General features: G+C 39.1%; 2 protein-coding genes across 7 annotated transcripts in view; one reads left to right on the forward strand and one right to left on the reverse strand.

Moving 5' to 3' along the window:
- napepld (N-acyl phosphatidylethanolamine phospholipase D) overlaps nucleotides 1-6774 on the forward strand; it is a 39035-nt gene extending 32261 nt beyond the window's left edge. For 5 of the 6 annotated variants that reach the window (XM_052034043.1, XM_052034044.1, XM_052034042.1 and 2 more), the window contains exon 5: nucleotides 5159-6098. In XM_052034043.1, coding sequence (XP_051890003.1) covers nucleotides 5159-5284 — 126 coding nt within the window. In that variant the 3' untranslated portion in view covers nucleotides 5285-6098. Of the gene's footprint in view, nucleotides 1-5158 lie in introns of all 6 variants that reach the window. The other variant, XM_052034041.1, reaches the window with a different exon arrangement.
- armc10 (armadillo repeat containing 10) lies at nucleotides 6772-21573 on the reverse strand. The gene is made up of 6 exons (XM_052034146.1): nucleotides 21292-21573; nucleotides 16682-16828; nucleotides 15711-15845; nucleotides 11399-11575; nucleotides 10369-10439; nucleotides 6772-7468 (listed from the first exon to the last, which is right to left on the reverse strand). The coding sequence occupies exons 1-5, from the start codon at nucleotides 21571-21573 to the stop codon at nucleotides 10416-10418; spliced, it is 765 nt and encodes a 254-aa protein (XP_051890106.1). The 3' UTR covers nucleotides 6772-7468; nucleotides 10369-10415.
- Between the last annotated feature and the right edge of the window lie 5705 nt (nucleotides 21574-27278).

The raw sequence follows: 27278 nt of genomic DNA on the forward strand, positions 1-27278 counted from the left end.
CAATAACAGTACAAAATGTCACAACTACAGAGAAAGTGCAGTGGTTACACAGTGAGTGGTTGATATCTCTAGTGCACTACTGGTGGAGGCGATGGAATTGGATACAATCATTACGTTTAAGAGGCATTTAGAGAGGTAGTTGAATAGGCAAGGCACAGAGGGATACAATCCTAATGTGGGCAAATGGTATTGGTATAGATGGGCATGGACATGATGGGCCAAAGGGCCCATTCTGTGCTATATGACTCTATGACTCTAAAAGTGGCATAGCTTACTCCAACCTTAGGCCATGCCTTGAAATATCCTACTTCAGCAAAATCTGGACTATTCTGTTAATTCCGAGCACTGTAGTGTGTCAGAGAAAAATGTTTGCATGTTAACTTTGTGAGAAGTGGAGTAATTATTTTTGTTCATTTTTTTTGATGAAGGCATTACCAGCAAGATATGCATTTATTGCCCAACTATAATTGCCTTTGACAAAGTGCTGGTGAGCCAGCCTCCTGAACATAGCAAGTTTGCAGACGACCTGAAAGTTGGTGGAATTGTGTATAGTGATGAAGGTTGTCAATGAATACAGCAGGATCAGCTGGAAATTTGCGTGGAGAAATGGAAGATGGAGCTTAAACCAGACAAGCAAAGTTGAGTTTACAACTTTGACTTGTCACAAGTACATGTATGGGCATATATGTACTTGTGACAAGTCAAAGTACTTGTACTTTCCACAAGTACATGTATGCATAGATGCAATGAAAAACTTACTTGCAGCAGCATCACAGGCACATAGCATCATATAAGCAGCATTCACAAAAAAATATAAATTAAACATAAATCCCAATTTTTACAAGAAAGAACTCAATTAGAACAAAAAAATACAAAGTCCATTTTAGTGCAAAGTGATCAAAGTGGTTTTAATAAGTGTGAGGTGATGCGTTAGGGTTTAGGGTTGGAAGGTCGAATACAAGAGGAAAGTATACAGTAAATGGCAGGACCCTTAGGAGCATTGATGTATGGAGAGATCTTGTGGCAACAAAAGTGGATAGGGTGGTAAAGAAGGCATATGGCATGCTTGCCTTCATCATTTGGGATATTGAGTATAAAAGTTGGCAAGTCAAGTTACAGCTGTAAAAACTTTGGTTAGGCCACATTTGGAATATTGCGTGCACTTTTGGTCATCACACTATGGGAAGGATGTAGAGGCTTTGGAGAGGGCACAGAGGGTGTTCACTGGGAGTTTGCCTGGATTGGAGTGTATTAGCTATAAGGAGAGTCTTGGAGCACTACAACATGGTTATAAGCCCTTCGGCCCAACAAGTCCATGCCGACCATGGTGCCCACCCATCTAGTCCCAATTTCCTTTGTTTGGCCCATATCCCTGTAAACCCCGTTCCTCCATGTACCTATTCAAGTGGTTCTTAAATACTATTGAACCTGCCTCAACCACTTCCTCTGGCAGCTCATTCCAATATACTCACCACCCTCTGGGTGAAAATGTTGCCCCTCAAATCCCTTTTAAATCTCTCCCCTCTCACCCTAAATCTGTGCTGCCAAGTTTTTGACTTCCCTACCCTGGGGAGGGGACACTTGATTTGTTTTCTCTTAAGTGTTGAACACTGAGGGGCAATCTGATAGAAGTAAATAAAATTATATGGGGTAGATGGTCAGAGGCTTTTCCCCAGGGTGGAAATGTCAAATACAAGAGGCATAGGTTAAAGTGAGAGAGGGAAAGTTTAAAGGAGATGTACAGGCAATTCTTTTTTATACCGAGTGTGGTAGTTGCCTGGAACACACTGATGGGAAGGTGCGAGAAGCAAATACAATGGCAATGTTCAAGAGGTGTTTAGACAGGCACATGAACAGGCAGAGAGTTATATGGATATGGACTGTGAAGGCAAATGGGATTAGTTAGATTGGCATCATGGTTAGCACAGATGTGGTGGGCCGAAGGGCCTGTTCTTGTGCTGTGCTGTTCTATGTTCTATCTGCAGTCCACTTGGTGAAACTACTCCCATGATGCTGTTGGGTTGTCATTTGCAGGAATTAGACAGCAACGATGAAGGATTGGCAATACATTCTCCTTGATGCCACACTCAGTCTAATGCTCCCTTGATGTCAAAGGGCAGTCCCTCTCAGCTTACCTCTGGAATCCAGTTTTCTGGTCCATGGGTTGTGATGAAATCTTGAGTTGAGTGGTTCTGGTAAACCACAAACTGGGTATTTCACACTTTGCTGATGATTTAGACTGATTGTGCAGTAATTTGCTTGATTTAATATCTCCCGAATTGAATGGGCATGTCTGGGCAATTTCCCAGTCAAATTGATATCAGTGTTGTAATTATTCCAGAATGGCTTTATTAGAGGCAAGTCTGGAGCTCAGTTGGGATGCTGTCTGGTGCTGTAGCCTTTGCTGTATCCAGTGCTCAGTGATTTCCTTAAATCGCATGGAATAAACCATATTGGCTTTAGAGTGGTCTTGGGGCTCTCAGGAGGAAGCCTAGATGAATTGTCAACTTGGCAATTCTGGGTGAATATGACTGTAAATGCTACATCCTCATCTCTCGCACTCACATACTGGACTCTGCTATTACTGGGGATGGGGATGTTCTTGGAGCCTCTTCCTCCTCCTGTCACTGTTTAATCATCTACCATAATTTATGACTGGTTGTGACAAGACTGCAGGGGTTTCATCTGATCCATTGAATGTAGGATCACTTGGATTTGTTTACTGCTCTACAAACACATGCACCATAATACTTTTTTATATACCGCCGAGTATTGCAGTAAATGAGCACATATGCAAACTATGCATTTTTTTTTAATTAAGGCATGTGTATGTTATGGAGTTTGTCCCAGAACCTAATTTATGGTTATTACTGCTTCATAAATAGCAATTTCAAGCTATCTATGGTTCACGCTCTAAAATAATCTTGTGGAGTCCTATGATTTTCTTCATATTGAATTGGTTGTAATTGCGTTCTCATGCAATAATGAATTGCATGAGAAATATCAAGGATTGATTCTTTTGGCTTGAAACTAAAGGTTAACAGCAAGGTTAAATGTAAAAAAAAATGATAGCAAGCTTTGAAAGTTCCAAGAGGCATGTATGAGAATGTACTGCTATGTTGGATATATTTCAAATGAGTGGCCCTTGATAGACATTTTGGATTGTCACTTTGCCCATCTTGTAACAAATGTTACATACTTTAAGATGAACTTCTAACAACCCTGGACACTCGTATGAATCAGTAAGTTCCATCTAGCATCATGCAGAGACTGATTATTCTCATTATGTTTCAGTTAGAATTTTGGTGTTTCTTTGGAGGTTTATGTAGAAAGTAAGTTTTACATGTAACATTGGCGGGGGGGTAACGTTCCTAGAAAAAGGCCTGTATTGTGATTTCCCATAATGCAATGCCAAGCGATCTGTGCATGCATCTAGAAAGATGAATCAAAAAGAAAAATTTGTGTTGATTTATTTACTACTTTTCCAAACAAATTCTGTGATAGCTACAAGGTCACTCATTCTATGCTGTATGATTCTGTGGTACACAACAGTTTCATCTAGGGGCCAGGGTGACAATCTAGAACTTTTTGAAGTGAAATATGACTTCAACATAGCAAAATCTTCTCATCCATGTCTCTTGGAACTTTCAAAGCTTGCTATCAATTTTCAATTTTTCTTCTTTATCTCTCACTCTCTCCTTCTGGGCCTTTATCTCCTTATTTACTTACATCAATAATATCAAAGTTTCCCATGATCTTTTTAAAGCACTTAGGTGTCATTCTGGTTAAAAGTGTTCATTTCTGAATTACCCAATCAGTAATCCACATACTAGGTATGAGGACCTCATGGAGCCACCAAAGCGAGCCACCAAAGCAAGCCACCAAACCTAGAAATGGGATTTCATGCATTTCAACTGCAATCAATTAGTGCTGCATTACGGCCTAATACCCATTTGAGGATCCACACAAAAAAAAAATCACTAAATATACCTATTTAAAAATAAAAAAATTGTGAAGATGTCCCTCACCCCCACCTTTTGGTGCATTAAGTCCAACCTACCACATTTCCCAAATGCAACTGCCTGTAGAGACTGCAGCTTCTGTGTCATTGCCATGAGTGTTTCAGCCTCACTGTACACTCTCTCAATAGTAGGTTGAGCAACTACAGACAGTCCCCAGGTCACATAAGGGTTCCATTCCTGAGAACTCTCCGTAAACTGATTTTTCTGGTCAGTAACTACATAAGTAGTTGGCAAGAGGGACTCTGGTGTGGGTTGGGATGTGGACAGCAGGGTTTTGCCTTATCTCAATCCTATACTAAGGCTGTATTTTACACCATTTTTAATGATGTAAAATGCCCCTGGATGTATATAGCTACTATCAACCTGTTCTTTACTGTATTAAAAAAGAACGTGTTATTGACATTAATGCACTAGGTTTCTACAAGCCCATCCAACGATTTACCCATGAAACCAGGTTTCACAGAAATCAAATTAAATAGTATTAAATAGAACTGGAAGCTGTTATCAGAATAAAATTGCCCCACATGTTCAATAGCATCCATTGGTTAGCCTCTTCATTTGTGAGCTCTAGCCAGCTATAAGTTTGCAGCAGCAAATGTACTTATGATGAAAATTGTGATATGCTTTGCTTTCTTAAAATAGCATTAAGGTTTGATGGAATGTTTGTGCTACACAGTATAATAGTTCAGTATTATTATCTGGTGGTTATTCTCAACAAAAAACACACCACAATTCCAAAACCATAATAATTTACTGCATGACCAATTGCCAAAATTGATATCAGAACTGATAAAGCATGAAAGCTGGTTACTTTCCTATCAAGAGTAAAATCGGTAAGCTAATATGTCCAGGTTATGCTGTGAACCTCTGATCATTTGTCACAGGAATGTTGCTGGCAAATCCCTTCAAGACCCCTCAAATTAGGTAGTGAAGTGGACTAAACTTGAAAAGCCAGAGTAAACAAAATTGTAAGGATTTAAGTGTGTATCTTTAAATGGGGTTGTTTATTATTAGTGTTGAATTTAATTATACTGCAAAGGTTAAATATTTACCAGCATTCATTTGTCATATTATTCTGTAGCTTCCTTTTTACTTTAAAGTTGTTATGAATCCATAAAGAATTGTTTCTATTCCAGTACTACTTAGAACCACGAAGAAAACTCGAAGAAGCTCGAGAAAGATATGGATTGAAACCGGAGGATTTCTTTGTTTTGATGCACGGAGAATCAAAGAATTTGAGTGAGAACAAAGGTTTTCAATGATAATGCAAATAAATTATAAACAGTGTGATTGTCTCACATGGAACAGGTCATGTTTGATACACCTTTCTGACACTCATTGTCTTTAATTTTGGGTTGAACTTACGTTGAAGTACTATTAGTTTATTAATTGTCATACTTCGTTTATCCTACTGAATGTGCTCTTAAACATAAACATAGTGTACACTTTGCAAAGTAAATTTCTTTTCCTTACTCTTGATTAAACCTTCAGTTAAAGCTCTGAACAGCAGAAAACTGTTTACTACACAAATTAAAAGATATACTGGGCTTGGTTTACACAAATTAAAACTGTTAAAATATTTTCAATTTGTGTTTATTAATTAAAGCCCTTAAAATGTTTATTTTATCAAATTACCAGTCAGTTGGCACTTGGTTGATAAAGCTTTATGGATGTTGCAGTATCAATTGCCTAAAGGGAAAACTCTGATCGTCTTCCATTCCAGGCGCACGCCACCTGATACTTGCATGTTTGCCAAAATAATTGAGATTGCAGAGTTAAATAATGCATATTTTGAGCATGTGAACTGCATAAACATTACTGTAACTAAACACTGTATATAAACAGTTATCTCTATTCAATTTCTGTTATAATCTGGATTTTGAAATGGAAGGTGGCCTTAAGCCATGTGCCTTTTGAATTGATACCATGGTGGTACACAAAGATGTAGATTATCGTGTTTCTTTTCTGAATGAATGGTCCCATGGGCCTGAGCTATATGATTGCTTTTATTATGAAGCTAAAAATATGCTACATAATTCAGGATGAAATCCAGAAATAATTATGTTACCCAGGTGTTTGCAAATCTCTTAACCCAGCTGTTTCAAATGTGCTTTGCTGCAATGGTGGCTCTGTTTCATAAGTTAATTAACCCCTATTTTGTATTATTGGCTGTTTTACAAATAACTTGATTCTCCAATCAGATGAGAGATATTTTGTAGAAGACACAAAAGACTGCAGACATTGGAAAACTAGAGCAAAAAAAACAAACTGATGGAGGAACTTCATGGGTCAGGCTAACAGCGGTGGAGGCAGAGGAATATTTGATGCCCCGGCTCAAGACCCGATGCAAATGTCAATTATCTCCGCCTTCAGAGATGCTGCCCGACTTGCTGAGTTCTCAAGACATTTGCTTTTTTCTAGGAGGTATTTTAATTGTTTGTAATCAATTATATTTAGAGGTGGGCAGGTTATATTAAAAATGGTAGTACCTACACCTTGGATTTATTTCCCCATTATTAAAAAATACATTAACAGAAGTATAATTGGCTAATGGTTACCTTTTAAATATAAAATGCTTCATTGATTAACACTAGATACCCATGCAGCTGTAACTGAGTAGGAGCCCACCATCTGTCTTTATAAATATTAGAAATGTAAACTTTTAATATGTAAAAAAATGTGATAAAATGTAAGATTTGGATTCAAAATTCAATCTTCCAATTACATTGTTCGGAATAAAAATTGAAAGTCATCTCTGATTTCTCATTACAATTTATTTCTTTCATATGAGTACAAAAGGGCAAGATTTCTATTGGAGTACTGCTATCTTCAGCAAGAACAATGGACACATTAGGAAAAATACTTTCCATTAATCAATACTGGAGAAGCACAAGTCTACAATATTAAGTAACTGATGCTTGTTAAAATGGAAGACAAGTGTCCACATAGTGCCAAGTTGAGTTTTTAAACCAACGAATCTGTTTTTAAATTGTCTTCTGTTCCATTGACATTAGTATCCCAATTTGAATACATTTTTTCTCTGTTCATGTATAAATCCAATGGCGTGTCCTTCCGAAGTCATCTTCAGTTTGACGCAAAGTAAGTAAACATTCACTATTTCCATTTCTTCCCTTCAGTCTTACCTTAGATAACTAATTAACACTGTATAAGCCACATCAGGGAACCATTTAGTCTTAGATCATAATTCTGGCAATATGTTGTTTCACTTCATGATCTTGGTACAACACAAGTTTTGCAATTTTATGAGAAAATTGTGTTGGATTCCCAAACAGTACAGAATGAAGTGATTCCACGTTGTACTCATACTGAACAGAACCCTGCATCAAGTTCATATTTTCCTTTAGATTTACAACAAATATAAGCATTCGTATAAGAACCTCTTTATTTGTGGTATTGTCAAACAAGAAAAGGAACAATGGTGACACCTGGAACAAAGAATAAAACAAGTTCACATCACAGTTCATAAATCACATTTTAAAATAAGGTTTTAAATGAAACCTGCATAACCTCAAATATTTTCAGCTATCAATGAAATGGTTATTCCTTAGAGCAAGGAATTATTACAAAATAGAGACAAGCTACAATTCTACAGTGCAAAGTTAAAATATCCAACCTTTATCTCTGGCACTTCTATTAGAAATATCTGCTCTTGAACAACCACACATTTCAAAATCAAGTTGTTTCTGCAATTGCTTATGGACAATAATAACTGCCAATCCCATTCAGAACAACAAGTGTATCTTGAATGTATATTCTGAAGGCTGAACCAAGGATATTTAGTTGGATTAGTTTAAAGGAACCTTCAGCCTAAGTCTGACCCAATTCAACAAGATCTATTTCATACTCTTCAGATTCATATACATTGTAAGAAACTATGCCCTTGGTAAAATATACTGGGAAGATGTCCCAAAATTGTGACCATTCCATTCTTAAGAGCAAATAATATGAGAGAAAACCTGTTACTGCAAGGTTCCTGAAATGTGGGCCTTTTTTGTTCAACCGTCTTTGTTAGTAATGGCAATGGATGCCAAACCACAGCAATACCACATTTAACTTGGTTGACCAAGTCATGACATCTGAAGCATCATTCATGTGTCTCAAATTTGAAAACAAAACATCACATCTGCAAACAAAACACTCCAAGCACTCTGACTTTTTGATAAAATACATGATCATAAGATTTGGTGGCATTCAGAACACCAAATATGTATATGGCCAATATTATCAGGCCCAACCTGAAACACCATGCCTCTCCAGAATAACTACTGCTAAGATTGTTTATTCTCTGACCATCTTTACATTTCACAAGATCCCCAATGCCATGTTCTCTTTTCTATTTTTCAAATCTCTATATTAACCAACTTCCATTTATCATTCAACCCTATCCAAACTACTTACAATTTCAGTCCATGCATATCAATTTCTTTTAGATTTCAACCTTACAGTACACATTATCTTCACCATTAATTATGATGGATTAATAATTGTTCCTTCATTTTCTCCAAGTCTTTTAATAAGCAATGAAACTTTGGTTCTTTTATTTCTTCAAATATACAGTCTCATATATTGTGATGAGTCAATTGAATTTTTTGGCATCTTACTCAGTTAAGGAACTCTCACAACTCTTCCCACTGCAGTTGCCAACAAGAACCTTTGCTTTCTCTGTTGTACAAAATCTTTACACCTAGATATGCATTCTTACAATACTAAATATATTTTCATGATTCTGTGTCTTAGAAAATGGGGCTAATTCAAAGAAAAGCAAAAATCTATCAATTTCCAAGCCTCCGAGTGCCCAGCAGGAAATTTGACCTGACTTTCTGTTGGGATTTTCATTAGTGCTAGAGACACAGTTTCACTGTGAAATTCACCCCATGACATCAGCAATTGTGTAACACTCATTGCATGCCAACATGATTTTCAACTTTACTGGTACAGAACACAACAGTCCTCATCTCACACAGAACCATCTGCTGTAAAAAAACATGCTGATTAAAGGAGTAATCACACTCAAACCATGCTACTTCACAGCACTCTGCAGGCTCACCCTTAAGACAGCGCCTTCAAATGCATTTCTGCACTTGAAACTTATTTCCAATGGTGTAAAAGACACTTATTGGAATGCAGTCTTTCCCAAAACTTGCCAGAAGAGCCTAGTTGATGCCTTGGAAGTGTCTGTGCATCCCCACCCAAGGGACATAGGGCCTCTCCCATGGGTGGTTTCTTCTAATAAAAGATCAGTTCCCTTGAATGCACACTCCTTCCTACCTCCTGCCTTTCTGGACAGAGCAACACTTTTTGTAGTGACATTTATGTAGTGCAGGTGCTCCTCTAAAGGTTGGATTGAGAGGTTACAGCTGCGTAACATTATTATAGATAATTTCAGTACCATATATTTAAGACTGAACATTCTGTTGTTTGCTGAACCTGACAATGCTTTTAATTGATGTTCATATTGGAAGACTCTCATAATGAAGAATAAGATTAATGTCCCACACTAGGCTGTTTTAATGCTTCCAAACACAGCAAAAGAACTTTTGGATCTTAGTTTCCTTTCAACATCTTTAAGCCTATGTATCCCAGATTTGAATCATTCCCATTTTTGACTCTTTTCTCTTGAAATCCTGAGCAGAACACAACAACAACAAACCCTAGCATCTGACAGGTTTCTAAATCTTGATTTGCATCCTCCTGCACTGAGAGCTTTTTGCAATGTATGTGTGGGAAAAACCCCACAGATGACTTATCTGGATAATCAAAAAGAAACAGTGATGATAAACCATATACTCATGCACAAAAAGTAATTTTAGGTTTTTCATGCTGCATCTACATGGGACTTTGGTATCAACCAATAGTCTAGGATGTCAAATTAATTCCACATTGGCAGCATAAAATCTAAATTCACAATGGTAAGAAAACTGCCTAAAACTGTATTTACTTCAGCTGAGCATATATTCAACTTTATATATGCAGAACACTGTCATCATTGGAAGGGAGTCAAAGAAAAAGTCAGCATAAGACCTGTACTGTCAACACCTGCATGAAATTGCAGCAATATATGTAGATCACAGATCGAACAACTTTTACATCACTTAGAGAGTTTACAGATAAATGTGATCTGTCATGTTAGCAACTTAGATATGCAGATTTCTGATAAAATTAATCTTCACCTTAGCAAAACCTAAAATTGTTACCAGGCAATACAAGTGAACACTGTTCTGAATCAAGTATTACATTTGTATAAATGAGTACAAGTGTATTATTAAATATGTAGTCAAATCAAGTATTGAACTCAAAAATAAATAGCATCAGGCTTGTTGCTTACCTGAGCACAGAGAAGAACATGTGTTAACTCTGGATTTGCAGACAAATTTACCAGGATTTTAATGCCTGAATCTGTTTTAAAAAAAAGATTAAAAGGGTTGTTTACGGAATCTGTTACTGTTCATCTGCTTTCATCCCACCGGATCCTTTGTCTATCATTTGTCCCAATGGCTGACTTGCAATTCAACAGACTGCATTCACCTATTGTATCTTGTCATTATTGATGAGACTTTACAAGAAATGCATGCAATCTATTCAAATGGGGTGGGGTGAAATATCACAACCAGTCTGATTTCTGTCTTCATCATTTCACATCTCAACAGTACAAATATGGATTTTAAAAAACTGTGCCAAACAGAAGATAGAACTCTAAATAAACAAAATTATATTTCAATTCTAATAATTATGTTTCTGTCAGCACATACCCACATTTCAGGCCTTTCTAATTTTTGCAAGGTTACTTTACCATATAAAGGAAAGCCCTGCCTTATGCCTGCAAGGCAAGCTCTTCACCTTACAACTGCTCCTATTTCAGAAGTAGACAAGAACTTGCAGTTAGACACTGCAATGGGGTGGAACACAGATTCAATAATCCATGTTGTGCAGAATTCAAATCAACATAGTTTCTAAGATATAAGTACACACGAAGGTGTCAAAACAAAATTTTGACTCTAATCATCACTAAAGGATCTGCTTAGAATAATCAATGCCTTAGATGGGAAAAGCAAAATGATGGGTCCCTCATATTGTCATCCCATACTGGAAAAGATTCCCAGCACATTTGTCTGAAGATAATAGAAGGGCTCAAACTAAATATATAGCAAGATACCAAAAAGCTGTTAGCAAAGGGAGAATCATATTTTTTTTCTGGATGCCCAAAATGAAAGCAACTTCAAAGAGTCATTCAGCTCATTAAATCTCCTACACTAGTTCAAAGGTAAAAAATTGTAATGAATTAAGACAATTTTATTCTTCAGAATGCATCATATATCCTTAACAAAAACTAAAACTGTTCAGTCAGCAAGTCATACCTTTACATTTTCAGTTCCATCTACCAAGAGCTTAAGAAAGTGAGGAATGGAGTTGGTCATCATATGATGATGACTATTGACAACACTGATGTTAGTCAGCATTCGAAGGCCAGCTATCTGCAACTCAGAGTTTAATGTGGCAGTTTCTTGGATCTTCAATACTTGAGGGATCCAAACCTGCAATAAACATGGTTTTATACAAACATATTAAAACCATCAAGTGCTGTTTAATTCAGATGAAAAGAAACAAAAGTTGGAGGAGGCTATTTGGTCACACATACCCATTCCATTATTCAATAAAACCATGACCAGTCTCTCACCTCAGAATCACTTTCCTGCACTAACCCCATATCCCTTGATTTCCTAACATTTGAAACAAATATTGACCTCCAACTTGACTACATTGAGCGACCATAGCTCCACAACGTTCTGGGGTAGCGAATTCTGCTCATCTCAGTCCTGCATGGCTGACACCTTATTTCAATAATGTGATTTCCAACCAGGGAAATAATCAACTCCATATCTACCCTGAAGAGATGAAGCCATTAAAAAAGAATATTTTATTTGAAAGTGTATGCCAATAATGATTTTCATTTATGATGCACTTACAATGTAGTAAACTTGTCTCAAGGCACTTCATTGAAGGATTATGAAACAAGAAGTTGATGCCAAGCCATAAAAGGAGAAAAAGAAAACTGTTAGAAAGATATATTTTGAAGAAAGGGAAGTAAGGGATGGAGTGGTTGAGGAGGAAATGCCAGAGCTTAGCTTTAACAATATCCCATAAACTATGTGTAACCCAAAACTATGGAACCCTTACAATTTAGTTATAAATATGATTTATTTCAAATTGAGCTGTTATTCAGAAAATCATAACATAATCTGAAAAACATACTCCTTTAAGACTCTTGAACATCCCACTCTTCTCAAACTGTAGCATTTATACCTGCTAAAAGTGGACTCATTTGACTGAGAGGTAATTCAGAACTGATTTTAAGCAGATACTTTTTTAGTCTTCACGTGTTGTGTGCGAGGTTCGAGTACCATAAGAAGGAGCACGGCCTTATTGAGTAGATAAATGCAATTCATGTAGTACTAAGCCACAAACACAAGGTTTGCTGCAGTACTGGTTTAAGCCATGTTCAAAAGTTCCACCTAGAGTAGTTAGGGTATTGCAATATTAACCAATGATTCTAGATTTTGGTTTAAAAAGCTCACTTACTCTAGCTCTAGCCAACCTCTTGTACAGCATCTGAAAATCTTCTATTAGCCTTGGATTCATTATCATTACTGCACCAGCCTTTCCAGTTAGCTGAAACACTGTAGTTATAAGTTGCTTTTTGTTGGGCATCTGTAGGGTTGTTTAAACAAAACAGAACTAAAAGCTAAAAGTAACACCACAGCCACAGTCATTCAAAGTGGATTGCAGACTGGAGTGCAGACATGAGTAATAGAGTGTACAGTCCTTCAACACAGAACTAAGTGAGTTGTGCACAAACAAAAGATATGTGACATATCTTTATAAATACAGAATCACAACACAGAAGGCAGCAATTCCATCTGTCAAGCTTGCACTGGATCTGATAGTTATCTAGTTAATTCCATTCCCTTGGTCTTACCACATAACTCTATGTAAATATATATTTCCCTTATGTGGTGATAGGTCATTATTATGAACCATGAGTGTAACTGGAATTAAAATGAACAACTGAACACAAAGGTAATGGATGAGGAAGAATAAAAAAAAACGGGAAAAAAATGACCCAGTTCTACACAGGGGTCCAAATTATGACATCTGTGGTATTTAAATAAGTTTTCTTGAAACAAAGTGATTCTGAAAAACTTCAGTGATTCTAAAGAGGGACTTTTCTCTTTTAGGTGTTATGAATTTCACTAATGTTCAATAGTAAATAGCAGGCAGAGAAACAAAAGATAACCTGAGCTGCCTGGTGGCTCTGACATCCACCATCATGAAGTGCTTTGAGGGGCTGGTCATGGCACACATCAACTCTAGCCTCCCAGGCAACCTTGACCCACTGCAATTCACCTACTGCTGAAATAGGTCCACTGCGAATGCCATCTCCCTGGCCCTACACTCATCTCTGGTGCCCCTGGATAGTAAACACACCTATGTTAGACTCCCAGTTATTGACTACAGCTACGCCTTCAATACTTTAATTCCAAACACACTCATCATCAAACTCCAAGACCTGAGACTTAACACCTCCCTTTGCAATTAGATCCTTGACCTCCTGACTAACAGACCACAAGCAATAAGGATAGGCAGCAGCACATCCACCATGACTATCCTCAATACTGGTGTGCCACAAGGCTGCGTCCTCAGTCCCCTACTTTATTCCCTATACACTCATGGTTGTGTGGCCAGATTCCGCTCTAACTCCATCTGCAAGTTTGCAGATGACACCACCGTAGTGGGCCAAATCTCAAATAATGATGAGTTGGAATACAGGAAGGAGATAGAGAGCCTAGTGGCATGGTGTCATGACAACAACCTTTCCCACAATGTCAGCAAAATAAAGGAGCTGGTTATTGATTTCAGGAAGGGGGGGGGGGGGATGGAAATTGCACACACCCCTATTTACATCAATGGCGCTGAGGTCGAGAGGTTTGAGAGCTTCAAGAGTCTAGGAGTGAACATCACCAAAAGCCTGTCTAAGTCCAACCGCATTGACGTCATTGCAAAGAAAGCACACCAGCACTTCTACTTCCTCAGGAACCTAAAAAAATTTGGCATGTCCCCTCTGACCCTCGCCAACTTTTATCGATGCAACACAGAAAGCATCCTATCCAGATACATCACAACTTGGTATGGCAACTGCTCTGCCTGAGACTGCAAAAAAACTGCAGAGTTATGGACACACCTCAGCACATCACGGAAACCAGTCTCCCCCTCCACGGACTCTGTCTCCACTTCTCGCTGCCTTGGTAAAGCAGCCAGCATAATCAAAATCCCCACCCACCCTGGATGTTCTCTCTTCTAATGAAGAGAATATGAAGTTATCCTCAAAACAGAAAAGCTGTTGAGGGATTGGGTAATGTTCATTTTCAAAAAAGGTGCTAGATACACAAATCACTGAGAGCCAACATGCAGTTGTCACAAGTCATTAGAAAGAACAATGGTATGTTGGCTTTTATTACAACAGGATTTGAGTGCAGAAGTAAAATGTCTTGCTTAAATTGTAAAGGGCCTTGATGAGACCATATCCGGAGTACTACATACAATTTTGTCTCCTTATCTAAGAAAAGATGTACTTTCCACAGAGGGAGTGCAGTGAAGATTCACAAGACTGGTTCTAGGGATGCCAAATTTGCTGTATGAGGAGACACTGAGTAGAATAGCCCTGTATTTTCAAGAATTTAGAAGAATGACAAGAGATCTCATTTCATTGAACCTTTAAGATTCTTAGAACTTGACTGGCTGGATACAGGAAGTTTTCCCTAACTGAGATCTAGACCTGGGGGTCATGTTCTTTGAATTAGGGGTAGGACATTTAGTACTGAAATGAGGAGAAATTTTTTCAAGCAGAGATAGATGAATCTTTGTAAATTCTTACTGGTGAGGACTGTGGAGGCTCAGACGATGAGTTCATTCAAAACTCCTTGTTCTGCTTTAGGTAAGATATATGCAGAGTTGTACTTAATCAGGTAAATTTTATATTTAATCCAGCTTCATGAATATAGGCAATCTAGATTTGAGAATGTTATTGAATTACTACTGTGAACTTTTTCCTCTTAATACTTTTTCCCCTCACACTTAATCTGTCAATTATGGTACCATAATCCTCAGATGAATTCTGGAGAAACACAGCTAAACAACACAGGTATAACACACTGAAGTCCCTATACACTGTTCAGTTGCCAAATATTTTAGAGTTACTGCCCTCGTCCCAGAGTCATAATGTTATCGATTTAATCCCAGTGCGAGCTGATCACGTAGCTTCAGCTTACAAGTTCAGTACATTACTAAGGAGTACACACTGTTGAAGGTTCTATCTTTCACAACCCACACTAAAGGCTCTAAAGTCACAATTTCAAGAGCAGCAGAGATTTCTTCCAGTGCTTGGCCAACATCATAACTCACTCGTTTGGCATTGTAGAACCCTGCATGCAAGTTGTACTACCCATTTCCTATAAACAAACGCTTGTATTTCAATTAACTTTATTGGCTAACTATACAAGTACAACAGCTATTCACTCTAGTAAGCAGTGGGTTACAAAACAATAAGCAATTCTAGAGTTACAACATTACTAGATAGCTTTTACCAGAGGAAACAAAGTAATGTTCCATTACCTTCAGTTCTTCTTGATTAGCAACATTAAGGGAAAGATTCGTCAGAGCATTCATTGCTTTAACTTTGACTGATGTGACTTCATCTAACAAACAATTTGCAATGACACTAAGACCACCCAGGCTGCGAATAAGGTCCTGTAAACATAAGACCGGTTTATTTAAGAATTTTTTTTTAAAAAAGAGTTCTCAAAAACATATTTGGAATTCACATCACACCAGAAGAATATGGTATATTGTATCTGAGCTGATGGAAAATTTCTCCAAAACCCGGTACATACAACAGTACAGCACAGGAACAGGCCCTTCAACCCAAAACATCCATGCCAACCATGACGCCAAATTAAACTAATTTCATCTGCCTGCACATGACCCTCGTCCCTCCATTCACTGCATGTTCATGTGCCTGTTTAAATGCCTGTTAAATTCCACTATCATGTCTGCTTCGACCACTGCCCCTGGCAGCATGTTTCAGGCACCAATCACTGTGTAAAAAAATTGCTCCGCCCATCTCCTTTAAACTTTCACCCTCTCACCTTAAAACTATGCCCTCTAGTATTTGATTCTAGTACAGTAAAACTCTGATAATCTGGCACTGTCAGGACTTAGTAGTGCCAGACTGGCACTTTTACTAGACATCTGAATGTTATTCCTTTTAATACCCAATGCATTTTTAATTTTTTTTTCCAAGATGTTACGCAGTATAATAATAAACTTTTAAAGGAAATGTAGGAAATTGGCCTCAGTGAGTTTAAAGGGAGTGTAGGAAACAGGACCCAGGTGAGCCAGATGCCGAACTGTTGGGATTTCTGAACCATTGGACAGTAGATTGCTGGAGTTTTATTGCACTTCAGTATGCAATATTATAAAGTAATAACAATTTTGTTCTTGATTTATTTTCCTTTTCACAACAGAACATTTCCCTAAATTAGGTTTTACTCTTGTAAGTTGATAGTAAATGCAACTACACTTACCTGATTAACAGTGAATGCAGCACTATTACCTATAGTCACCAGAGCATGCTCTCGAATGGAAGTATCAGAGGTCCTCTTAAGAAGGCCCAGAATCACTTGCAGATGCTGCTGGTCCAGACCATGGTGAGGTTTTACAAGTACCACACTCTTCGAAAGAAACAAACAACATTAATGATTTTAAAGCAAAGATACAAATCAGTTTCCTTGTTATCTTTTAATGCTGTCAATAATTACGTTTAATTATGTATTTAAAAAAGGCTTTTGCAAAAAGCTGATAAGGTGAAATAGCCAATTTAACTGATACCTAATGCAACTAAATTTGTAAAGGACCTATTAGGAAAGTATTGACCTAAATGACTCAAGAATTAATTGTTTTGTGTCACGAGAGATTCTACAGATGCTGGAATCTGGAGGTTCCTCCAGCATTTTGTGTGATGTTAATTCTGTGTACTCTATTACATTTAACTGATAACATTTCCAGGTGATTTACACACCTGGAAAGGGAAAATATGAAAGGTCATTATGAATGAGTTTGGCAAAGAGTGAGCCAGCTCCCTTGCAGTTTTTTTTTAAAATCTTAATAATTGTTCCAAAATTTGTTATAATTTCTCAGAAATTTGCAACTGTCACTTGATTCCAACAAAGAGTTAGCTAAGAATGATAGAAGAGAAGAAATAGTATAAGAAGTCCACTGCATGACATATTCATGTATATATAGAACCACAAACCAAGAGTGTATTTGTGCTCCAGGTGTAAATTTAGATTCAGCTATGTTAGTCAAGTGATGTTCAGAATCAGCAATAATTACCTCCTCAACTAACTACTGATGGATTGAATTACTATTTACAGGATTCTCTTTCACTGTTAAAATATGCCAGCATCTGTTGTTCAAGAGTTAAAATGTAGCAATTTGTGCAAGGCTTGTTAGTTTGTTCTTATACTCCTACCACTGCATTTACTTCACATTTTCCAAACTTTATTTTAGTTCCAACTTGAATGTTTTATTTTCACACCATAAATATATTTTGTGGTATGTTCCCACTAGGCATAATCTGTAAAATAAAATTATAAATGAGTTTTCACTAGTGCCACAAAAAACACTGAGATATACCACAGAGAAACCTCAGTGGCAGCAAAGAATACATGTCATTGTTTCAATGCACTGCATCTTCCCAAAGGCTGCCAAAAGCAGCCAAGGCCATTTGTGGTCTTATGAACTTTTCACTGCCATTAGGAGATATCCTTCTGCAAAGGTAACTATTTCTCTCTCAGATCCACTCTCAAGCTTTTTGCAGCATTCAATGCAGCCAACCAAGGGCTCCCTTTCAATTTTCTCTCCTCCACTGACCAATTGTGACTGGTCCCAAGGTTCTGTTCCTACCTTCACAAAAGCAGCTAACACGTCTATAGCAATTTCTACCTATCCACAAGGACTTATCCTGCTGCACACTCGTCTATTTGCTGCTTCTTTATGTTATCGGAAACCAAAGACCAAACGTTAAAATATACGCTGAAAATAACCATCTCTCCATCTGTTCCCTTGTCTTGAAAATCAGTTTAGGTAATTGACATTAATTTCTCACTGTGTCAGTATATCCTCTGCATGAACATTAAAATTACTATTTATGGTAGGAACTTAAAATAATGTACTAATCAAGCTGAATAATATTGTAAACTTCAAACCCCACATCACCTACCCCTTCACCAACTAATGCCACTACTGCTAAAACCCTATCCATGGCCTCGTCATTTCCAGATTAGGAATCATAGAGCAATGCAGCATAAATACAGGCCCTTCAGCCCAACAAGTCCATGCCAATCATGGTGCCCACCCAGCTCGTCCCAATTTCCTGCATTCGGCCCATATCCCTCTAAGCCCTGCTCCTCCATGTAGCTATCCAAGTACTTGTTAAATGATACTATCGTACCTGCCTCAACCACTTCCTCTGGCAGCTCATTCCATACACTCACCACCCTCTGCATGAAAAAGTTGCCCCTCAGGTCCCTTTTAAATCTTTCCCCTCCCACCCTAAACCTATGCCTCCTAGTTTTGGACTCCCCTAACTTGGGGAAAAGACTGTTACCATCCACCTTATCTATGCCTCCCATAATTTTAAACACTTCTATTGGTTCACTCCTCATGTCCCAACTCCTATACTCAATGCCCTGACTGATGAAGTCCAGCATGCTAAATGCCTTTTTCGTCACCCTGTCTACCTGTGATGCTGCTTTCAATAAACTATGGACTCGTACTCCTAGGTCCCCATCTTCCATGACACTCCCCGGTGCCATACCATTCAAAGTACAAATCATAGGCTGGTTTGACTTTCCAAAACGTATCACATCACACTTATCTGTATTAAAATTCATTTGCCACACCTCGGCCCATTTCCCTAACTGATCAAGATCTCCTGTAATCTACGATAACTTTCTTCACTATCAACAACACCTCCTAATTTCGTGTCATCCGCAAATTACTGATCAAGCCTTGTGCTGTTCGCATCCAAATCATATAAATAACAAACAAGGCTCCCCACACTGACCCCTGCAGCACACCACTAGTCACCGGCCTCTATTCGAGAAACAACTTTTAACCACCACCCTCTCCTTCCTACTTCCAAACCAATTTTTAATCCACCTAACTAGCTCTCCCTGGATTCCATGGGACATACATAACCTCTTTGACTGCCAAGTGGAACTTTGTTGAAGGCTTTTCTAAAGTCCAAATAGACAACATCCACTGCTCTATCCTCATAAGATTCGTCAAACATGACTTTCCATGCACAAAGCCATGCTGACTCCTCCTAATCAGACTCTGTCTATCCAAATGCTGGTAGATCCTGTCCCTCAGAATTCCCTCTGGTAACTTCCCCACCACTGATCTCAGTCTAACTGGCCTGTAGTTCCCTGGTTTGTTCTTGTTACCCTTCTTAAACAATGGAATGACATTAGCCACCTTCCAGTCTTCTGGAACTTTACCAGCGGCTAACGATGAAGCAAATATCTCCACAAGGGCCTCCGCAATTTCTTCTCTAGCCTAACACAAAGTTCGAGGCACTCAGTCAGGCCCTGGGGACATCTCCACCTTAATGCACTGTAAAGCTGCAAATACCTCCTCCCTGGTAATATGAATTTTCTCCAAAACATCTCCACTAGTTTCCCTTATCTCTTGAGCAACCATGATTTTCTCTTCAGTAAGTACCGAGGAGAAATATTCATTAAAAATCCTATCTATCTCCTGCGGCTCGAGACTTAGGTGGCTCTGCTGATCTCTAAGGGGACCTACTCTCTCCCTAACCACCCTTTTGCTCTTAATTTATCTAGAGAACCTCATGGGATTTTCCTTAACCTTACCTGCCAGATCCATCTCATACCCTCTCTTTGCCCTCTGATTTCCCACTTAAGAGTATTCTTAATCTTTTTATAGTTATTAAGGGATTCACTCATGCCTGACCTCCTAAATCCTTTCTACTGACCAGAGCCTCAATATCTCTTGTCAGCCAGGGTTCCCTAAACTTTCCAGGTTTAACATCATCATTCTCTTAGAATTATAAAATGGTAGAAAGAGGCCATTTAGCCCATTATGTTCCCACAGGGTCTCTGCCAGAGTAATTCTCTAGTTCCACCCACTAGCCCTTTTTCATAGTTTTGCAATTTTTTCCTCCACCATATAGGTATCAAATTCCCTCCAGAAGGCCACACTGGAACTTGCATCTACCACATCTGCAGGCAGTGCATTCCAAATTCCAGATCTCTTCCTATACTCCATAAAAAATTTATTCAAAGCTCCACTGCGTATATTGATTCATACATCAGTTTGTCACTCCTGTCCTTCTCTGAATTCTCCTTCTGTGTTTTATCCCTTCCCCTTTAATATCCACACAATACTCAAACTTTTGTGGTTCCCTGCCAACAGTGGAAAAGCTTTGACCCTACCTTTGGATTTTCTGGTCTAAATCCCTCTGCATCTATACTTCTCAGCACTTTTGGGGAAAAAATCTAAATGAAACAATCTTTCTGAAGATTTTGCATTGTGACGCATCAACTTTACCTACATTTTCTTCATCCATCACCATGTGACTTTTCTACATTTAGGATACTATTAAAATCTGAATGTTATGCTTTGTCAGTTTATGAAACAGGATTTAGTGCTTTAATTCTGGCATCCAAAACAGCCTGCTGCTTTCATCTCCAACCTACTGCAAAAACAATTCTAATTTATGCCACATCCTTTTCTGCTTGTTTCAACCCTTCAAATCCACTTGCATGTTTAAAGATGCAAATCTGGAATTAACAACTAGCATCAGTACACATCCATGAAACGACCAGACTATTGTGAACCCCATCAAATTTAGTTAGCCTTTCAGTGAAAGGAAATTTATCATCACCTGGCCTATGTGACTCGAGACCCAACAACACCGTTAACTCTTAATTGCCCTCTGAAAGGGGGGGGGGGGTGAGGCACGAAGAATGCTGCTTTTGCTTACAAACTATCGTGTAAATGATCAAAAATTTATCTTACTGGGAATTTCATTGTCAAATGCAACAGATGTAAAAGTGTTTGTGGATGAATAATTTTCAAGTTGCCATCTCCTTCATTGGGTTTTAACGGGATAAGACAATGATCCATTATCCCCCGGAAGGGTTGTGATGGCCGCGGTCAATGGTCCCTTTTCACCTTCCACGCTGCAGATAACCCAACTGTATTTACCCTGTTGACTGTCCGCAGTTTCCTGACTGTCAACCCTCAGGCCGATCGCTCGGCGGAGTAAATTCTGCTTCTTGGACTGACAGTGTTCACTGCGTCGATCTTCCTCCTCCTCCTCCTCCTGCCACCACTTTGCCAAACAGTACAGCGCGTACAGGCCGCTGAATCCCGCCAACAGGCCCATTGTAAACCTCAGGGGCCATCTCTCCCCGACCACGGCGCCCATCTAATTCAAAAAAACAAACTGCTGGAGGAACTCTGCGGGCCAGGCAGCATCTGTGGAGGCAAAGGGATAGCCGACGTTTCGGGTCGAGGCCTAGTGGATAAGGCTTTGGATTTGAAATCCAGTGGAGACAAGCCCGTAAGGTTCAGACCCTTCTTGCAGCGTTAGGAACTTTAGGTGCCAAGTGGACGACCAGCTGCTGTTCCCATCTAATGCGACTCTCTACACTCAGAATGTCAAACGCCAGACAAAACCGATCACTTTACCAGCGGATCAAATTTTAGGTCATTTCCTCAGTAACAGGAAAAGCCGAAGCAGCACGATACTCAACACAAGTGGAAGTGCTGGGCCGACTGAAAGTGTACCCGGAGTTTATTATAACGCATACTGGGACTTAAACGAGGAATCATTGAGGCTTTGCACACGTCGAAGCGTTCTTGCCAAGAGTTGGGAATTTATCCCTCGAGCCTGGACATAGAAATATTACCATAATAAACACAAATCCACTAAGATTAAGGTCATAATACTGAAAAGTTGCACAGGTCTCAAACTAGTATTCCATTTCTGACCAAAGGATATTACCCATATACAGTATTTTCACTTGTTAAGTCCATCATTGATTCATGTTGCCGTTGGACAAAGTTGAACTGTTACTGCACCTAAGCTGCAATCACACCTCAAAAAAATTGACAGTGACCATCTCCAAAAAGGAGTCGAATTTTAACTTTAGCCTTCTTTGGACAATGATGAAGGTTAAACCAGCTTTTGGCTTTAGAAAGACTGTCAAAATGCAAATTAATGATTCCCTCCATGTACCACCCCCCCCCACCTTTAAATCTGCATTAATGAAGCGGACCGCAACAAATTACAAGAGAGCATTAATTAAAACATGCAGAATAGGCAAATTAAGCACAGATATGCATGAGGTAGTACATATTTGTAAGAAGAATTAGGTCACATTTCTTGGAAGGTGCAGATGTAGCTGGTATAGAGAAAAACGGATCTCGGAGCACAAATACACCTGGATTAAGAACTCCCGACTTATGAACACCACCTACATATGGACAAGCTCCCATAATATTATTCAATTCAAAAATCCGACGTATGTACATACTTTTGTTCCTATGAAAGGCAGAACTAGTTTCCTCTCTTTTTAATTTTTGCTTATTTGCTTTTGATGCAATTCATTCCAATACTGTGGAGGTTTGGTTACCACATTGAGTGATTTTTGTGTATTTTCCAACTTATGGACAAAATCAATTTAAGGGTGTCTATAAAAATGGAATCCATTCATTACCCGGGGACAGCCAATAGCTAAAATTTGTGCCACAGGTTAGCAAAGTCATCAAGGATACTGGAGGATCAGGTGGAGAATCTGTACCAAAACTCAGGCCACATTCGGAGTACTGTCCACAGTTTTGACTACTATAAAAATGAAATGAAGACAGCGGAGAGAGTGCTGAGAAGATTTACAAGAATGACATCAGAAATGTAAGGATGTGTATACATTGCAGGAAAGGATGAACAGACTGGGTTTCTTGTCCCTTGCAAAAAAATGAAGGCTGAGGAGTGACCATATAGAGAATTTTATAATGATAAAAAGTGTATATAGAGTGAGTTTCTACTTATGAGGAAAAGCATGCCTAGAAGCCATCAAAATTAGTCAAGAAATCAAATAGGGTATTCAGAGTAAACTTCTTTATCCAAAGAGCAGAAAGATTGTGGAACTCACTAGAATAGTACAGATATGTTTAAGGGGAAGCAGGGCAAACATATGGTTACACTGATAGATTTAGATTTTTTAAAATATTCATTCAAGGGATGTGGGCTTTGCAGGCTGAGCCAGCATATAATTGCCCTTCCCTAGTTGCCCTTGAGAAGGTGGGGGTGAGCTGCTGCAGTCCTTCAGGTGTGGATATACCCACAACACTGTGAGAGAGTGAGAGAGAGAGTTCCAGGATTTTGACCCAGCAACAGTGAAGGAGCGGCAATATACTTCCAAGTCAGAATGGTGTGTGGCTTGGAGGACAACTTCCAGGTGGTGGTGTTGGAAAGTCAGGGTGATCAACCTGAAACATTAACTCACTCTCCACAGATGCTGCCTGACCTGCTGAGTATCTCTAGCATTTTCTTTTTTTTAACTTAGAAGCAGGAGGAGGCTTAATTGGAGCATAAATGCCAGCATGGACTGGTCGTGCTGAGTAGCATGCATATCCTATATAATCCTATTTCCATCATTGTCTACTTTTATCTGGATCATATGAAGATTAGATAGAATTGCTGATCGGTAGAGATTTTTGTCAGGTGAAACTCAGTTATGCAATGGTACTTTTTCAGTATTGTGGGAATGAAAGTTGACCAAGCCAGGGTGAAACTCATTAAAAGCCACTTCCAAGTCATTTGGTATCACTCCAGGATTCAGCTGGAGACTTTCATCATGATTCAGAGCTATGTGACTAACAGAGTTTTAGTGCAGGAAATGACATCATTTTGGAGCATTGCATCAGAATTTTAACCAAGTTGTCCTAGGAGTATTGGACACTCCCAGGACAACCACGTTTTAGAAATGCAATACTGGAATTGAGATCACTGTAAAATAAGTCCTTTGCTTTGTTTTCATCCCTCTGCCTTACCCTTGCCCCCTCTCCACTCAATGACTAGTGGTTTGGTATCTTCTTCTGACACCCCAAAGCCTTTCCACCATATACAAGACACAAATCAGGAGCATGATGGAATACTAAAGTTATATAGCGCAGAAACAGGTCCTTCACTACCTGCATATTCTCCTGCAACTTGCACACCATCCTGATTTGGAAATATGTCACAATTTTTCATTGTTTCTGGGTCTAAATTCTGGAATGCCCTACCCAACAACATTGTGGGAATTCCTTCATCAGAATACCGTCACCTTCTCAAGATCAACTAGGAATGATCAAAAAATGCTAGTTTCTCCAGCAATGTCCAGATCCCTGAAAAATGAATAAATAAATATAAATAATCCCCACATCTGTCTCATTCCCAACCCCATAAGCCAGGCCCTCATGGTCTTGACTTCTGATCCTCCAATTTCTCAATGATCCCAACATACTCTATTCATCCAAGCTTCAATGGACTCCAAGCCCTAAACAAATGCTCTGTACCTCCACAAACCTGGCCTTTACCCAATGATCCTAGGGGTCCCCAATGGAAGTCCTGATATCCAGCAACTTCCCTCTGCCAGCCATTTACCCAATTGCTGCTCTTGATCCTCAGCCCTCATCTAGACCTCAATGAAAATGTCTCTATGCCAAGCCACCAATCTTTGGTCATGATACTTGTCCTCAGTGTTCTGACCCTTGAATATCACCCTGGCCCTGATTGTTGGCACTGAGCCCCCTGTCCACCCAATATGTTCCTCAGTGACTTAATCCTCATCGTCAAAATATTGGCCCTCTTCTAACACTCTGAATCTTGTCCTCAGATCCACTGAAGAATAGTGCAATGCCTTTTCAATAGCGTCCCTGTTAGAGAGATCTATTTTGGTGCTGTAAATTTATGTTATGTACAACCCAGTATATTCATTGCAGATATCTAACAAGTGTGAATGAAGCACCATTTTCATTTGATTGCCTTAGCTCACTTTTTTCTGGCCAGCAATAATCACATGAGCAGGATACATGATCTTGAAGTTTAATAAAGGGAAATGGTAAGGAAAATTATAGAATAAATATGCTGATTGTTTATTAATTCTTTCTGGGGAAGGATGGGGTATTTGCCAATGCTAATTAATCAGGCCTCTACCATTTTCTCATTCACCATGGGAACTACAGACCGGTGAGCCTAATTTCAATGGTGGGAAAGTTACTGGAGGGGATTCTGAGGGACATGATCTACCAGCATTTGGAAGGCAACGACTAATAAGAGATAGTCAGCATGGCTTTGTACATGGGAAATGCGTCGCACAAATCTGATTAAGCTTCTTGAACAGGTGACAAGGAGGATGATGAGGAATGGGCAGTAGATGTTGCCTACATGGACTTTAGCAAGCCTTTGACAAGGTTCTACATCTGATCTGAAAGGTTTGAACACATGGCATCCAGGGTGAGCTAGTCAATTGGATACAAAACTGGCTTGATGGAAGGAGTCAGAGGGTAGGGGTGTTTTTCAGATTGGAGGCCTGTGACTAGTGCTGTGCTGTGTGGAATGGTGCTGGGTCCACTGCTGTTTGTAATCTATATTAACAATTTGGATGAGAATGTAGTTGACATTCTACCAAATTGTTGGAATAGTGGACAGTGAAGACATTATCTAAGATTACAATGGGATCTAGATCAACTGTGGAAGTGGGGCAAAGAATGGCAGATGGAATTTTACTCAAACGAGTTGAAGTTATGCAAATTGGTAAGTTAAACCAGGGCAGGATTTACACAGTAAATGGTAGGGCCCTGAAGAGTGTTGTAGAACAGAGAGACCTTGGGGTACAGATACATAGTTCCTTGAAAGTGGAGACATAGGTAGACAGGGTGGCGAAGAAGGAATTTGGCACGCTTGTCTTCATCATTCAGGGCATTGCGTATAAGAGTTGGGACATCATGTTACAACTGAACAAGATATTGGTGAGATCACACTTGAAGAATTGTGTACCGTTCTGGTCACCCAGCTATGGGAAGGAAGTCATTAAGCTGGAAAGGGTGTATCACGAGGATGTTACCGGGACTGTAGGCTTGAGTTATAAGGAAAGGCTGGATAGGCTGGGACTTTTCTCCTTGGAGCATAGGAGGCTGAGATGTGACATAATAGAGGTTTATAAAATCATGAGGGGCATAGATAAAGTGTACGGTGACAGTCTTTTTCCCAGGGTAGGGGAGTCTAAAACTAGAGGGAAAAGCTTTAAGGTGAGAGGCAAAATATTTTAAAGGGACCTGAGGGGCAACCTTCTTGCACAGAGGGTGGTGAGTATATGGAACAAACTGCCAGAGGAAGTGATAAGGGCGGGTATAACTGCAAAGTTTAAAAGACATTATCATAGGTAGGTGGATAGTAAAGGTGTAGAGGGATAAATTGGTAAATTATTGTCACATGTACTAAGGTACAGTGAAAAACTTTGTTTTGCATGCCATCAATACAGAGAAATTGCAGTACAGGCAGACAATAAGGTGCAAGGCCATAACGAGGTAGATTGTGAGGTCTGGAGTCCATTTTATTGTACAAGGGGAGCATTCAATAGTCTTATAACAGCCGGATAGAAACTGTTCTTGAACCTGGTGGTATGTGCTTTCAGGCTTTTGTATCTTCTGCCTCATGGGAGGGGGGAGAAAAGAGACTGCCCTGGGTGGATATGGGCCAAACGCAGACCAATGAGACTAGCTGAGGTAGGTAGACTCGCTGGGTCGAAGAGTCTGTTTCCGTACTGTATAACTTTATGACTCTTCCAGATTTCAACAATTTGCAGTATTTTTGTTTTTATAATTCTTATAAATTGCTGCGTTCGTAAATGGATTGTGAGTGTAATTAAAATATACTTATATAATTCATTTCTGAAAGGTAAACAAGGACCAATTACTTAACTCAGCCCGTCCCACTGACGCACAATTTGCCATGACCCGACGCGACTCCCTCGTGTTCTTGCCCTGGCGGTTGGTCCCCACCCTTTCAAAGTGCGTTACCATGGCGACAGTAAACACCAG

This window comes from Pristis pectinata, chromosome 19 (assembly GCF_009764475.1).
Source record: "Pristis pectinata isolate sPriPec2 chromosome 19, sPriPec2.1.pri, whole genome shotgun sequence".
Classification (NCBI taxonomy): domain Eukaryota; kingdom Metazoa; phylum Chordata; class Chondrichthyes; order Rhinopristiformes; family Pristidae; genus Pristis; species Pristis pectinata.